This window comes from Aulonocara sp. 'chitande type north' Nkhata Bay, linkage group LG23, assembly GCF_057382095.1.
Source record: "Aulonocara sp. 'chitande type north' Nkhata Bay isolate Kocher_YH1m ecotype deep benthic linkage group LG23, A_spYH_male_GT1.1, whole genome shotgun sequence".
NCBI classification, from domain to species: domain Eukaryota; kingdom Metazoa; phylum Chordata; class Actinopteri; order Cichliformes; family Cichlidae; genus Aulonocara; species Aulonocara sp. 'chitande type north' Nkhata Bay.
The window spans coordinates 19,281,576-19,297,383 of record NC_141365.1 but is presented as its reverse complement, the minus strand read 5'-3'; the positions used below and the strand labels follow the sequence as shown (position 1 = coordinate 19,297,383).

General features: G+C 46.1%; 1 protein-coding gene across 2 annotated transcripts in view; it reads right to left on the bottom strand.

The window, feature by feature from the left end:
* Positions 1 to 5,523: 5,523 nt before the first annotated feature.
* LOC147301539 (NLR family CARD domain-containing protein 3-like) overlaps positions 5,524 to 15,808 on the bottom strand; it is a 32,215-nt gene continuing 21,930 nt past the window's right edge. For both annotated transcript variants that reach the window (XM_086284645.1, XM_086284646.1), the window contains 3 exons: positions 7,716 to 7,889; positions 7,140 to 7,186; positions 5,524 to 6,964 (listed from right to left, as the gene is read on the bottom strand). In XM_086284645.1, coding sequence (XP_086140771.1) covers positions 6,381 to 6,964; positions 7,140 to 7,186; positions 7,716 to 7,889 — 805 coding nt within the window. In that variant the 3' untranslated portion in view covers positions 5,524 to 6,380. The remainder of the gene's footprint in view (positions 6,965 to 7,139; positions 7,187 to 7,715; positions 7,890 to 15,808) is intronic.

Below are 15,808 nucleotides of genomic sequence, written 5' to 3'. Positions count from 1 at the left end.
GAAATAAATATAAAATACACTCACCTTAAGGACATCACCAACAGCAAGGACTCCGTACTATGGCTGACGCAGGTTCTAGTGAATGTGCCCTGGGATGATATATATATATATCATCATTATGCTAATGCCAGCATACAGACAGAGAGTGAAGGTCATCAAACCTGTTATGAAAGAGGTAAGAGTGTGGCCACAGGAGGCCACCTCTGCTCTTCAAGACTGCTTTGGGTCAACTGATTGGGACATATTCAAGGAAGCAGCCACCTACAATAACATCATAGACATCGAGGAGTACACAGACACGGTGAGCTCATACATCACCAAATGCATTGATGATGTAACACAGGTGAAAAGTATCACAACTCGAGCCAACCGGAAGCCATGGCTAACAGGAGATGTCCACAGGCTGCTGAAGGCCAGAGACAAGGCCTTCAGAGCTGGGGATGAAATAGGCCTGAGAACAGCGAGAGCCAACCTGTCCCGTGGCATCAGGAAAGCGAAACAGGACTACACACACAAGATAACCTCCCACTTCAATGATAGCAAGGATGCAAGAAGCCTATGGCAAGGCATCCAGGCTATTACAGACTACAAGCCTGTAGCGCGTAGCTGTGAGAGCGACACCACTCTGCTCAACAACCTGAACAGCTTCTTTGCACGATTTGAAGCACAGAACAACACACGCCCACAGAAAACACCACCACCTCCACACGACCAGCCTCTGTGCCTGTCTGCTGCCAGCGTGAAGAGGACACTCATCACCATCAACGCCCGGAAAGCAGCGGGTCCAGATAACATCCCTGGTAGTGTGCTGAAAGACTGCGCAGAGGAGCTGAAGAATGTCTTCACAGACATCTTTAACACCTCCCTGAGGCAAGCCACTGTCCCATCATGCTTCAAGACTGCCACCATCATACCTGTGCCAAAGAAACCATCCCCAGCCTGTTTCAATGACTACCGCCCCGTGGCACTGACACCCATTATTATGAAGTGCTTTGAACGACTAGTCATGTCACACATCAAATCCACCCTACCTCCCACCCTGGACCCACACCAGTTCGCATACAGAGCGAAACGATCCACAGAGGATGCAATCTGCTCTGCCCTCCACCCAGCCCTAACTCATCTGGACAAGAAAGACTCATATGTGAGAATGCTGTTCATAGACTTTAGCTCAGCATTCAACACCATAATACCACAACAACTCATCTGTAAACTGGACAGACTGGGCCTCAGCACCTCCCTCTGCAACTGGCTGCTGGATTTCCTCAGCCAGAGGCCTCAAGCGGTGCGTGTGGGCAACAAGGTCTCAAACAGCATCACCCTGAGCACGGGGGCTCCACAAGGCTGTGTGCTCAGTCCTCTGCTCTTCACCCTGTTGACACATGACTGCACACCAACCTACAGCTCCAACCACCTTGTGAAGTTTGCGGACGACACAACGCTGGTGGGGCTCATCACCAAGGGCGATGAGACCCACTACAGGAAAGAGGTTGAGCTCCTGACCACGTGGTGCAGAGACAACAACCTCCTGCTAAATGTCAGTAAGACCAAGGAGATTATTGTCAACTTCCAGAGAGGCCACACCTGTCACCCCCCATTGACCATCGACGGCGCTGCGGTGGAGAGGGTGAGCAGCACCAAGTTCCTGGGGGTGCACATCAGTGAGGACCTCTCTTGGACCACCAGCACAGCATCACTGGCCAAGAAAGCACAACAGCGCCTCTACTTCCTGCGCAAACTCAAGCGGGCAAGTGCTCCACCACCCATCCTGACTACATTCTACAGAGGCACTATTGAAAGTATCCTCTCCAGCTGCATCACTGTGTGGGGCGGTAGCTGCACTGACTATAACAGAAAAGCTCTACAACGCATTGTGAGAACAGCTGAGAGGATAGTTGGTGTACCACTCCCCTCCCTGCAAGACATTTACACCACTCGCCTCACCCGCAAAGCCATCACAATTGTCAACGATGCAACCCACCCCGCGCACTGTCTGTTCAGCCTCCTGCCCTCTGGAAAGAGATACAGAAGTCTCCACTCCCGCACTACCAGGCTCACCAACAGCTTCATCCACCAGGCTGTGAGACTGCTGAACTCTCTTCCCTCCCGACTCCCAGCCAGCAGAATCACCAGATTGGCAGAAGTATAGGAAGACAGATTGGACTCTACTCCCCCTCACCCACGCACACTCTCCAGCAAGGAAACACTCTCTGAACCGGGAACTGAAAACATTCCTGACTTGCATTGCAATTGCACACACCTGCAGCTATATATATATTTTTGGTATTTCTTTTGGCACTGTTTATATTATTTATATTATTATATTACTATTTATTACTTTATTGTTAGGGCTGTTTTTGTTTTTTTTTTGTTGTGCATCTGCACCTTATTGTTGTCAATGTCTACGCATGGGACAGTGTGAAACGTAATTTCAATTCCTTTGTATGGCAAGTACATTTGAAGAAATTGACAAATAAAAGTATTCTATTCTATTCTATTCTATTCTATAAGTGTTTCGTGGCCACAAATAAGTATTTTGTGGGCACATTATACCTATTTCGTGGCCACAAATGAGTATTTCGTGGGCACGTTATACCTATTTCACTGGTTGGCAGAGAGTTGGTGTCGTAAACCACCGCCTCTGTTCAAAGATGGTCGCTCACAGTGGACATAGATGGCTTCTTTCACTCCTCTTTCAAACCATCTGTCCTCTCTGTCCAAAATGTGAACATTGGCATCCTCGAAAGAGTGTCCTTTATCATTAAGATGCAGATGGACAGCTGAGTCTTGTCCTGTGGAGGTGGCTCTTCTATGTTGTGCCATGCGCTTGTGAAGTGTCTGTTTGGTCTCTCCAATGTAGAGGTCTGGGCATTCCTCGCTGCACTGTACTGGCTGCACTGGCTTCTTTAAGAGGAGTGAAAGGAGCCATCTATGTCCACTGTGAGCGACCATCTTTGAACAGAGGCGGTGGTTTACGACACCAACTCTCTGCCATCTATAATCCAGTTTTGAGATCCCTTCCCAGACGCCTTAACGCCCACTCACATCCTGGGCCATCTGATCTCAGGAATTCGCATGATAAGGTGGGGCCAGGTTTCATAATGAACTCACCCGAAACTCTGGCTGATTGGGACCCACACCCAGTTTCACACCTTGGCTCAGGCGATTAGAGGATCATCAGGGGGTCCTTTTGTCCATCTGTGGGGGGATACTCCCACTAGGTTTATATCTGGGACTCTCCACCATTTGATCTTAGAACTGAAGAAGCTTCTCGGATGAGAGGTGAAACGTCTTCAAGTAACTTAAAGAAGTCCAGACGCTTTTCTTTCCAATCTCCTTTGACTACGATGACCTGGATGACTGAGAACCTTCACAGACAACCAGCCTATTGCATTTTTTTCAGTGTAGAACCACCGACCTTCTGGTTAGTGGCTGACCTGCTCTGCCACCTGAGCTACAGCCACCCCATTCACGCCAATGGACATTTCTTTTTCTTTCTTTTTTTTTTTTATAGAGATGGGGGATGACATAGCCTGGCAATACTTCCAGGAAGTTAGCAGCAGACTCTAGCCATGAAGGTATAGCAGCACAAAAGTATGAGATGCACTTTTAAATGGAAAGTTTTTAAAGAACTATATGTTATCAACACAGAGAAATCAGAATGAGATTCTGATTCTCTAAATAGATTATAGAGTTATTCACCCATCAGTAGAATTTTGACATGCTAAAAGAAAACAATCTTAACCAGGAACAACAATATAAATTACTTTATATTTCTTATTTCATGTGACATTATGAAATCAGAAGAAAATATATGTTTTACTGGACTGAGTGAAATATTATGAACATTATGAAGTTGTCTGCTCTGCGTAAACGTATTTATCCAGTGATATATATGACCTGCTGTGTTATAGGATGTAGGATTATAACGGCACAAAAATTAAAGATAAAGCTTCTACTTATGTAAAACATGGCTATAAATAAATATTCAAGCATAGCTGATAAGTTTCATTAACAGTTTTGAGTCTTTGTGCCATGCTGACAGTTAACATCTGTGTTACATCACAGCTCAGCTGATGGCAGAGGACTCAAAGTGAGACTAAAAACATAGGGTCAATTTAAAATTAGACACCATCTTTGAATATATAATCACCCAAGATTAAATGGGGAACTATACTAAATACTTTTTATGCTTTATTTAGCTGTGTTAACAAAACTAATCCTGTTTCTTTATTACACACACTGATAGGAACCAATGACAGACTTTATATAACATCAATTAATTGATTTAAGAAGGCTAATAAAAACATAAAAATCAGTTTAATGTCTCGATACATTTACCTGTCTAGTTTAAGATGACTTTTGGTCTGAATTATTGTCATATTATTGTTTGACAACTTAAGGAAGAAGAATTGACAACACTGTTCCTTGAATATTTTACTTATATTTACACAAAAGATTATGCTACATGCACTGAGGTAAAAACTATTGCAGATCAATACATTTATTAACTAGTAATGACTAAAAAACACAGCTCTGTCTCCCTATGCTCACATATTCCAGATGTCCTTGATGTCTACATAAACCACATGACTATCCCGCTTTCTGGTGTTTACTACTCTAAACACAGCGTTTTAATCTGCCATTGAATTCATGTTTGAATTTAATTATAACCCCACTGTACTGCTGAGTTCAGCCACTTTCAGTAATCTGAAAGACAGAGTGTTTTCCTTCGTAAGGACCACATTATATTATTATTGTATTACTCTCTTTTAGTTTTAACATAATTTTATCTGTAATTTTTTTTTAAAAATGTGGACCATTTATTTATTTGCAGATGGTGGCCTGTGTATTTCTTTCATAGCGGAGGATTTGTGGGCTGAGAGTGTTAATCTGAGGCCTGTGCATCCTATTAATAAACAACCACCGGATTTGTTTCCAGCTCAGACTGTTTCTGGCATAGAGACAGTCTGAGCCTGCACAAACCACCTGTTCAGACTCATCTGAACATTTTATAGCAGCTGGAGAGTTTTCATAGAGGGATAAGTCTAATTGTCCTATAAAGTTCAATTGTTTAAAGGATTTTGGAGACGTTCAACTTATAGATGCGTGCTTGTTTAAATGTCCACCAAATAACCTGCCGGATTCAGCTCGAGGAGCCCACAAACAATGGAACTGGTTCACTATTACTCAAACTTTTAATTGTTGTTGTTTCAACACTATAAGGTTAATCTTGTGGTTTTACTTGGAGCATGATTATGGACACACTGTGACCAAGTTGGAGTCCACTTCCATGGCAAAATGGATCCAAAACAGATAAGGATCACAGAAAACAAATTTTTAAAAAACCCCAAAACTGACATCCTGTAGTTCATCTTCTCACCAGCAGAGGGTGATAAAACATCTGAAGACTTGGTGATATCAGAACTGTACATATTGATCTGATCAGTATGGAAGTTAATGCTTCTTTGACTGGATCAGTTTTTAAAGGAGCTATTTTTATAGTACAACAGAAACATGAGAGATGCTGAATGTCTTTAATGATTTATACACTGAGTAATGGTGGATGTCCACTTATTCAGTCATGGAGCATCCAAACAGCCTGTCTGTTCTCAGGCTTTGACAACAAATTAAAGCAAAAAACATTAAAATGTGCTCTTAATATGAAAATCTGCTTCTGTTGAGAGCTTCCTTTGTGTCCTGCTTCCATCACAGTTTCCAAAAATGAGTGGAACAGTAAAAGCAGTAAAAGGTTGGAAAAATCACATTAAGAGAAATCAAACATTTGGATTCATTTTAAAAAGCTCAGACTTGTTGAAAATACAGAGGAGCTGGTTGTGAACTGAGCTTCAAAGAAACACAACATACTGGTTGTGGTGGAGGTGTGGTTCCTGGCTCAGCTGCAGGGGAGGAGTGGTGCAGTGAGCTGAACAGGGCGGTGCCGCGGAGGCAGGTGAGAACACAGCGTGTGGCATTTGGACTGATGACGGTCTTTTCCCTTCTTAGTGAGGCAGGAGACGAGAGAAGAGAGATAAAAAAAAAAGCTGGCCAGAGTGTGTGGTAAATAAACTTGATATGTGTGAGCACAACCATTGTGTGTGGGGAGTCCATTCAACACTGTGATACTCACTGTGAAGCTTTAAGGGGAAAAAATACAGGGAAAAAAACACGTGGATCCTGGAATAATCGTAGCTTCCATCGTTAAAAGACTGAAGAAGAAGTTTGCAAGGAATCATTTAGAACAGTTTAAAACATCAACTGATTGAACCCATGAATCTGAAAATGTGTTCCTGAGTGAGAGAGACAGACATGTACAGACTGAACTATCTGTTCAACAGTCAGAGTGTTTCTCTAACAGGAGGACACTCTTTACATTCAACTCAGCACAAAGACACTGAGGAACCACGGTAGTAGGAAAATCCCAACAAATCATCCATGAGCCCTGCGCCAAACCCAGGATAAAGAGTTTCAGTGAATGTGGTGTTGAAGGTGTGGAGGTGGATCAGAGTGTCAGAGGAGACTCTGTAAAAGGACAGAGTGCCAGCAGGACAGTCCACATACACTGCTACTCTGTTAGAGGGGGAGGAAGAGGAGGAGGAGGAAGAGGAGGAGATGGCTGGTATTTGGCTTTTATTGTGCCAGAAAGAAAGAGGACCATCATCTGTGCACTTCAGACTCCAGGACTGATCATTCCATCCAAACACACAATCATTAACCTTTCCTTTCTTTCTGATTCCTCTGTAACTCACTGATATCCAAACCTTTCCACTCCACTCAACCTCCCAGTAACAGCGACCAGTCAGACCATCTCTACAAAGCAGCTGAGGACACCGGTCAATAAATCTGTCCATATGATTAGGATATGATTGAACCTTTTCCAACACATATGTCACCTTCCTGTTGTCGTCAGACAGTCTGAGGTTTTTATTTACTGTGTTTGTGTCAACTGTGAGTTGACAGGAATCTGATGGAGAGAACAAACACAATCCAGCTGCAGTTATTGATCCATCATCTGTTTATTGATTGACACTTTGATGATGACTCCTGACATCAGAGATGTGAATCAGTGATGTGACAGTTTGAAGATGGTTGAATGTGTGCTGCTTTGTTTTCATGAATGACATTAAAAGCACACTTACACTTCCTCAGACCTGGTGTCAACCATCGGACTCCAGCAGGCTCCACCCTGAAAGAAGGAGGGGAGTCAGACCAGCACAGTCTCTTTCAGCATGCACACATGGAGATTACATGTTATCATGTTATCGCTATGGCTGAAACTGCTGATCATTTGGACTGATCCTGGCTCTGTCAGTTTTTTGAATCAGTTGTTGGATTGGTTGTCACAGCAATACATTTATATACTGTAGTGAAATCATGGCTCCACCATTTTACTAATTGGTGTATTGATAATAAGAAGAGTGCTTCAAGTGAAGAGAATATCAATGATTCTCTTCATGAGCCCTTGTTTTATATTAGGAGGTTTTCTTTGGGAGAGAGAGTGGTTTCTTTCTGATATATATTCTATGAAATTATTGTAAAACAGCTGTCTGACATCATTTTAAAAAACTTCTAAATTCTACCGTAAACCCATCAATTTCTGCTGTTTTCACTTTAGACACAGAGAGCTGTGTCATTGTTCATCTCAGAGTCACACAAACAGTCAAGAAACAAAGTGTTTTCAGCTCTTCCTCCTCTATCAGGCATTCTTTACATACCTGAGAGTGCCCAGTCTCCATTGTGGATGCTTCAGTCCAGCTGAAAGCATCTTCATTCCTGAGTCTCCTGGATGATTGTAGCTCAGATCCAACTCCTTCAAATGAGAGGGGTTAGAGCTCAGAGCTGAAGCCAGAGAAGTACAGCCTTCCTCTGTGATCAAACAGCCTGACAGCCTGTGAACACACAAAACAGCAATCAATCTATGAACTGCTCCCTGAATGTTTTATTTTTAAATATTGAGATACAATGTCATCCATAAGCCACAAACCACAAGAGATGAAAACAGCAGCCTAAAATTGATTTATAAAGCAAAATCCTACAATATTAACCCTCCTGCCATCCTTTAAAAAACTCACACCCATCACCCTAGGGACCATTCTCAGCCACGCCATAAAAAGACCATATATCCATATTTTATTCCACTTTAAATTAGCCAACCTTGTAAAACTACTTCTCCCTGAAATATTCATGTAAAGTTTTAATTATATTTTCGTTGTTTTAACCCTTCAAATCCCAGTGTTATTACATGAGCGCCCTGTGTTATAAGCCCCAAAAACCAAAAAACGAAACTAAATATTTCCACAAAAAACCAGTTGAAGTAATATGTGATTGTCATTATAAGTAGGCCTTTAGATGGACCAAAGATTGGCACCAACATACATTTTGACCTGCCATTATTTTTTTTGCATTTTTTTTGCAATTTAAAAATTAAAACTTCAAGGCCCTGAGTCTTCATTGACATCCAAGAAAAGAAGAAAAAATAAAATCATATGATGATAATTTGGGGTTGAAAAATAGCGTTTATAATGGAAGTCAATGGGCAGAAAATGGTCCCCAGGGTGATGGGTGTGGGGATTTCTGCTGCTCAGCCATTTTAGGCTGATTTAAGGAATTCACACTGGAATATTAACATTGACAGGTAAAAACTATCCTGTGGCAAGTTTGGTTATATTCCACTGAACACAGTGGAAATGGCAGCCATTTAACACATAGCAGTGGCACAAAAAGGTCCCAAGAAGGCAGGAAGGTTAAGCATTGAATTTCAACATTTACTTAGTCCCCTGTGAGCAGCACTTGATGACAGTGAAGAACACCCTTTAGGACGTGACTTTCAACAGAACCAGACTGAGGGACGGGCAGCTATCTGCTTTGACCAGTTGTAGAGTAATTAGAAAGGAGAAAAGAAAGAAAAAAGTCTTGAGAGATCAAAAATAACAAACAGGACAAAACACAAGCTACAGGAGAGGACAAAGTTATTTCTAGTTTAGTATCAACAATTTCAAGATTCACAGTGTTACTGTAATGTTGATTTAATGTCATCCAAAGGAAGTATCTGGTGAGACGCCATGTTTCTAAGATTTTCATCGCTGAGGACAATAATCTCTGTTATATATGCTATATTTAGAACCAGCACATTAGAGGTCATCAAGGTGTTTATGTCCTTAAGACATCCCTGCAGTTTAATTAACTGGTGTGTGGCATTTGGCTCAGTGGATATAAAAAGTTGGGTATCATCCCCAAAGCAATGAAAATGTATGCTATAAATTAAAACGAACTGGCTCCAGTATGCAACCCTGTGGAACGACATACTTTCACAGGGTTCAAACCATTTCTGTTAATACCAATGATGTATTCTATGTGTCTGTAGTAAAATGTAATGATCAAGGGCACTTAATGCTGCACTTTGGTATAGCAAGACAAACACAGTAAAGGGGCGATCGTGGCTCAAGAGTTGGGAGTTCGCCTTGTAATCGGAAGGTTGCCGGTTTGAGCCCCGGCTTGGACAGTCTCTGTCGTTGTGTCCTTGGGCAAGACACTTCACCCATTGCCTACTGGTGGTGGTCAGAGGGCCCGGTGGCGCCAGTGTCCGGCAGCCTCGCCTCTGTCAGTGCGCCCCAGGGTGGCTGTGGCTACAATGTAGCTTGCCATCACCAGTGTGTGAATGTGTGCGTGAATGGGTGGATGACTGGATATGTAAAGCGCTTTGGGGTCCTTAGGGACTAGTAAAGCGCTATATAAATACAGGCCATTTACCATTTACCATTATTATCTGAGGCCATAAGAAGATGTCATGTGCTGTGGGAGTGTCTGGTCAGGTGTCGTCCAGGTTCCTGTTGTCCGTCCCCTGGGGTGGAGTTGGCAAGCTCATCACCTGCTTCCAATTTCCAGGGCTCCACCTAGAGGGTTTTTAAGCTAGCACTGCCTGCCACTCCTCGCCAGTTCGTCCTGGTAAACTTGGCCTCCTCTGTGCTTGGACTCTGTGTGCCTGGATCATGGGTTAATGTGTTCTCCGTCTCCTGTGTTCTCCAGATTCATCACCCGTCGTACTCATCAGCAGCGCTGGTTCTGTTTCGATCCCGTTCTCCAGTCTGCCTAGAACCCTAGGACCACACACTCACCTTCTCCTCAGCCTGCCCTCCAGCCCGTACTTTAACTTCCCTGGACACCTTGGAACCTGGACCAGCTTCCCCACACTCTCAACCATCCCTGGGACGCTCCCACGGCAACCCCTTCCCCGCCTAATAGCCGGTGTTTTCAAGTAAGCACAAGACTCTCCACTAGTACCACTCACTTCTGCCCTTTAATTGAATCCCATTCAGTAAAACCCTTCTCCTGTGTTTGCAGAAGTTCCCGCCCGTGTTCTCCTTGTGTTCAACATCCGTTTCTCCGCCCTCGGGCCTCCCTCAGTTCCTGCGAATGATTTCTGTTAGACCCAGTCTTGTTTAAGTTCCTTTTCCTTTCAATAAATTGTACATAGTTCGAGCAATTGAGTCTGCTCTTGAGTCCACTGCATCCTTATTTGTGACAGAACGAACTGGCCAATAATGGACTCAGCGGACCCAATTCGCGCCGTCATAAATAACAGGGCGCGGTGTTAGGACGGCATGAACAGACATTGACGTCCCTAGTGGACCAGTGTAACACTATTAGTGAAAAGCAAGAGGAAATACTCACCAGGCTTTCAGAAATCAGTCAGCCGAATCCGCCCGTTCCCCCCCAGTCAGCCGGGACTGTCGCCTGCACCCACTATGATAGAATCAGTTTATCGGGGCATTTCCTCCCCTCCACCTGAGCCTTTCCACGGAGAGTTGGGTCAGTGTGGGGGCTTCCTTTTTCAGTGTTTGTTGTTCTTCAGTCGCATGCCACACGCTTTCCCAAATGATGCTGCCAAGATTTCCCATTTTGTAGGGTTGCTAAGGGGTAAGGCGCCCGCGTGGGCTGAGGCGTTTTTGTCTTCTCACCCGATTGCCTCATGCTCCTATGAGGAATTCCTCGAGGAATTTAAGGCTACATTCGCTCACCCGATTTCTGAGGGTACTGCAGCTAAGAGGCTGTTGGGACTCTGTCAGGGGAAACGCAGTGTTGCGGAATATTCGATTGAGTTCCGCACCGCCGCTGTAGAAACAGAGTTGGCCAGACGCCGCGCTGCAGGGTATTTTTCTAGTGTCCCTTAGCGAACAGATGAAAGATCAGCTAGCTGTACACGACGAGCCGGCCACGTTCAAAGCACTCGCCTCTCTCGCTCTCAGGATTGATAATCGACTGAGGGAAAGAGACGCTGAGAGACGTTCCAAGCCCTCTCCGTCTCTGTTTCGGCCCGCGACCATTTCCACGTTACCCCCGCCACTTCTGGTAACAACATCCGCCCGTCCTCGCGCTCCTTCCCCAGAGCCTATGCAGATCGGCCGCTCACGGCTCACTCCTGAGGAGCAGGAACGGCGTTTCCGAGCCGCAGAGTGTTTTCTACTGCGGAGGAAGCGGCCATCGCATCGCATCTGCCTGGTCCGGCCAAAAGGCGTGGCCCGCCGGTAAGTCCGGGGTTAAGGGTGGGCAGTGTTTTCAAAGGAGATAATGTCACGGCTGGGGGCAGTCGTGTGGTGTATTTAAAAAAGGATCCAAAATGCAGGTACTGGCTGGGGTGCGAGTGAGTGTTTATTTACAGCGGTGAGAAGGTGACAAAACAGGAAGAGCAGAGCGGGGAGTAAAGAAACCTAAACTGGGAAAACTAACGAACAAAACTTAAACCAGACACTCACGGGAGGAGGAGCAAAATGCACAAAGAGAGATGGCAGAGAGACGCAGAACGAGTACCGGGTAACATAGAATAATGCAGACTGACATGGAATTAAACAGACGACGCAACAGAGAGCACAGGAAAACACAGGGCTTAAATACACGGGGAGTAATCAGGGAATGGGCCACAGAAGGGAGACACAGCTGGGCACAATTAGGCTAACGAGACAGGGGAGAGGTAAAACTGAACACACTGACATGAGACATGAACTTTCAGAATAAAACAGGAAACTAACAGACACAGAGAACCAGACAGGACACTGAACTTGACAGGCAGACTCATGAGCAGACACAATAACACCATGGACAGACAGAGAGAACACAGGCAGGCATGAAACAAAAACACTAACACATAGCAAACCTAAACAAAAGACAAAACAGAATAACCGAGAACAAAGAATAATATAAAGAAACACAAAACACCGAGTCCTCAGACTCAGGACCATGACAGATAAACCCCGTTTTTTGCTGTCAGTTTCTTTGATAGCTAGTACTAAGGCTCATTCTTTTCATGCTCTCGTGGACTCTGGGTCAGAGCAAAATTTAATAGACACTGAGGTGGCTAAATCTTTGAACTTGCCCATCACTCTGCTCGAGCCTCCAATTCCAGCCTCTGCTGGCAGGCAATCATCAGGAAAATATAACCCTCTTTACCACTTCTTCCCTTGACGTGCCAGTAATCCTCGGTTTTCCGTGGATGCAGAAGCATAATCCACACATCGACTGGACAGGGAAAAGAGTACCAAGTTGGAGTTTGTTTTGACTTGCCAACTTGCCCTCGGAGGCTTCTAATTCTCCTCCATTGGTTGTTTCCACTCCTGACCTTACCGCTGTCCCTCCTGAATATCATGATCTACAAGAGGTGTTTAGTAAAGACAGAGCTCAGTCGCTGCACCCTCATCGACCTTATGATTGCGCCATTGACCTCCTTCCTGGTGCTCCTTTGCCCTCCAACCGCCTTTATAACCTGTCCTGTCCTGAGAGGGGGGCTATGGAGAAGTACATCCGGGAATCGCTAGCAGCCGGTCTCATTCGTCCTTCCTCCTCGCCAGTGGCCGCGGGTTTCTTTTTCGTTTCTAAGAAAGATAAGTCGCTCCAGCCGTGCATAGATTACAGAGGACTTAATGCGATCACAATAAAGAACAAATACCCCCTGCCTTTGATTAATTCAGCTTTCGAACCCCTTCATGGTGCTACTATCTTCTCCAAACTGGACTTGAGAAATGCATAACACCTCATCCGCATAAGGGAGGGAGACGAATGGAAGACTGCTTTCAACACTCCCCTGGGGCATTTTGAATATCTGGTAATGCCATTTGGCCTCTCTAAAGCCCCTGCAGTCTTTCAAGCACTTGTGAATGACGTGCTCAGAGATTTCCTGAATGTTTTTGTTTTTGTTTACCTGGATGACATTTTGATTTTTTTCAAAGTCTCTCGAAGAACATCAGGTCCATGTCCGAAGCGTACTGCAGCGACTATTGGAGAACCGTCTCTATGTAAAGGCCAAGAAATGCGAATTCCACACCTCGTCTGTCTCATTTCTGGGCTACCTACTGGCGGGAGGGCAGGTGAAGACGGACCCTGTAAAGATCAAGGCAGTGGTGGAGTGGCCCATCCTTGATTCACGCAGACAGCTACAACAGTTCCTTAGTTTCGCAAATTTTTACAGGCGCTTTGTCAGAAACTACAGCCAGGTAGCTGCACCTCTCACTCGCCTCACTTCCTCAAAGATTCCCTTCATTTGGTCCCCCGAGACTCACTCAGCCTTCACCACGCTCAAACAGCTCTTCAAATCAGCTCCCATTCTAATCCATCCTGACACAAGTAAGTAGTTCATAGTGGAGGTTGACGCTTCAAATGTGGGGTGGGGGCTGTGCTGTCACAAAGGTCTGGTCCACATGGTAAGCTCCAGCCCTGTGCCTATTTTTCTCGATGCCTTTCTCCTGCCGAACAGAATTATGACGTGGGGGATAGAGAGCTTCTAGCCATTAAATTATCTTTAGAGGAGTGGTGCCACTGGCTGGAGGGAACTAAACATCCGTTTATAATTTGGACAGATCACAAGAATCTAACTTATCTCAAATACGCAAAAAGACTGAACTCTCGCCAGGCTCGGTGGTCTCTCGTCTTTACCCGATTTAACTTTGACATTTCCTATCGCCCAGGTTCCAGGAATCTCAAACCTGATGCTCTGTCCCGCCAGTACTCCTCGGACTCAGAACCCCGGGGCCCTGAGCTCATTTTCCCTTCCACCTGCAGAATTGGCTCCCTCGCCTGGGATGTGGAGGAGGCCATACGCCAGGGTCTACGAGGTGAACCCGATCCAGGAATTGGCCCACCCGGTCGGCGTTTTGTTCCTCCTGCCGCCCGGTCAGCTGTGATCCACTGGATCCACACAGCAAGGTTCACTTGCCACCCGGGAGTGAGTAGAACTACAGCACTATTGAAGAGGTATTTCTGGTGGCATTCCATGGACAAGGATGTAAAGGATTATGTGGCAGCCTGTTCCGTTTGTGCCCGTAGTAAGACCTCCAATCGGCACCCGTCTAGCTTACTCGAACCACTGAGTACCCCACATAGTCCCTGGTCTTATATTGCATTGGATTTTGTTGCCGGCCTCCCAGCTTCCTCAGGGAAGACGGTGATCCTGTCCATAGTCGATCGGTTCTCCAAAGCGGCCCATTTCATAGCCCTAGAAAAGTTATCAACAGCTACTGAGACCACCCAGATTCTTACAGACCATGTGTTCCGACTTCATGGCATACCCTCGGAAATTGTTTCTGACAGGGGGCCCCAGTTTATCTCCCAAGTGTGGAGAACCTTTTGTTCGGCCCTAGGTGCCAAGGTTACCTTGGGTGGAATACGCCCATAATTCTCTCACATCCTCGGCGACAGGTTTGTCACCCTTTGAAGCCTCACTAGGTTATCAGCCACCGTTGTTCCCAGAGAATGAGACAGAACTGGCCGTTCCTTCTGTCCAGCACCACCTTCGACGCTGCCGGCCGGTGTGGCAGAAGGTTCGACAGGCTGACTGTCGACTGTCAACGGGACTATGCGGATCGCCACCGCTCTGTTGCCCCAGCTTATCAACCTGGACAAAGGGTTTGGCTCTGTGCTAAGGACATTCCCTTAAGGTCGCTTTCTCGGAAATTGGCACCCCGTTACATTGGCCCCTACGAGATTGCTGCTGTCATCAGTCCCTCGGCAGTCCGACTCAGGCTTCCGGCTTCCTGGCGCATCCACCCGATGTTTCATGTCTCTCAGGTCAAACCGGTCCGTAGCAGTCCTCTGTGCCCACCGTCCGTTCCCCCGCCCCCCGCCCAGCTCATTGACGGTCACCCGGCCTACTCGGTCAGGAGGATCGTTGACGTGCGCCGCCGCGGTCGTGGTGCCCAATACCTGGTGGACTGGGAGGGTTACGGCCCTGAAGAGCATTCTTGGGTTCCCCGGTCACTCATCCTGGACCCGTCCCTGATTTCTGACTTTCACACCTCCCTTCGCAGGGCCCAGTCTGGATGGTCGCCGGGAGGCAACCCTTGAGGAGGGGATACTGTCATATGCAGTGGGAGTGTCTGGTCAGGTGTGGTCCAGGTTCCTGTTGTCCGTCCCCTGGGGTGGAGTTGGCCAGCTCATCACCTGCTTCCAATTTCTGGGGCTCCATCTAGAGGGTTTTTAAGCCAGCACTGCCTGCCACTCCTCGCCAGTTCGTCCTGCTACCACCCGTGGTAAACTTGGCCTCCTCTGTGCTCGGACTCTGTGTGCCTGGATCGTGGGTTAATGTGTTCTCCGTCTCCTGTGTTCTCCAGATTCATCACCCGTCGTACTCATCAGCAGCGCTGGTTCTGTTTCGATCCCGTTCTCCAGTCTGCCTAGAACCCTAGGACCACACACTCACCCTTCTCCTCAGCCTGCCCTCCAGCCCGTACTTTAACTTCCCTGGACACCTTGGAACCTGGACCAGCTTCCCCACACTCTCAACCATCCCTGGGACGCTCCCACGGCAACCCCTTCCCCGCCT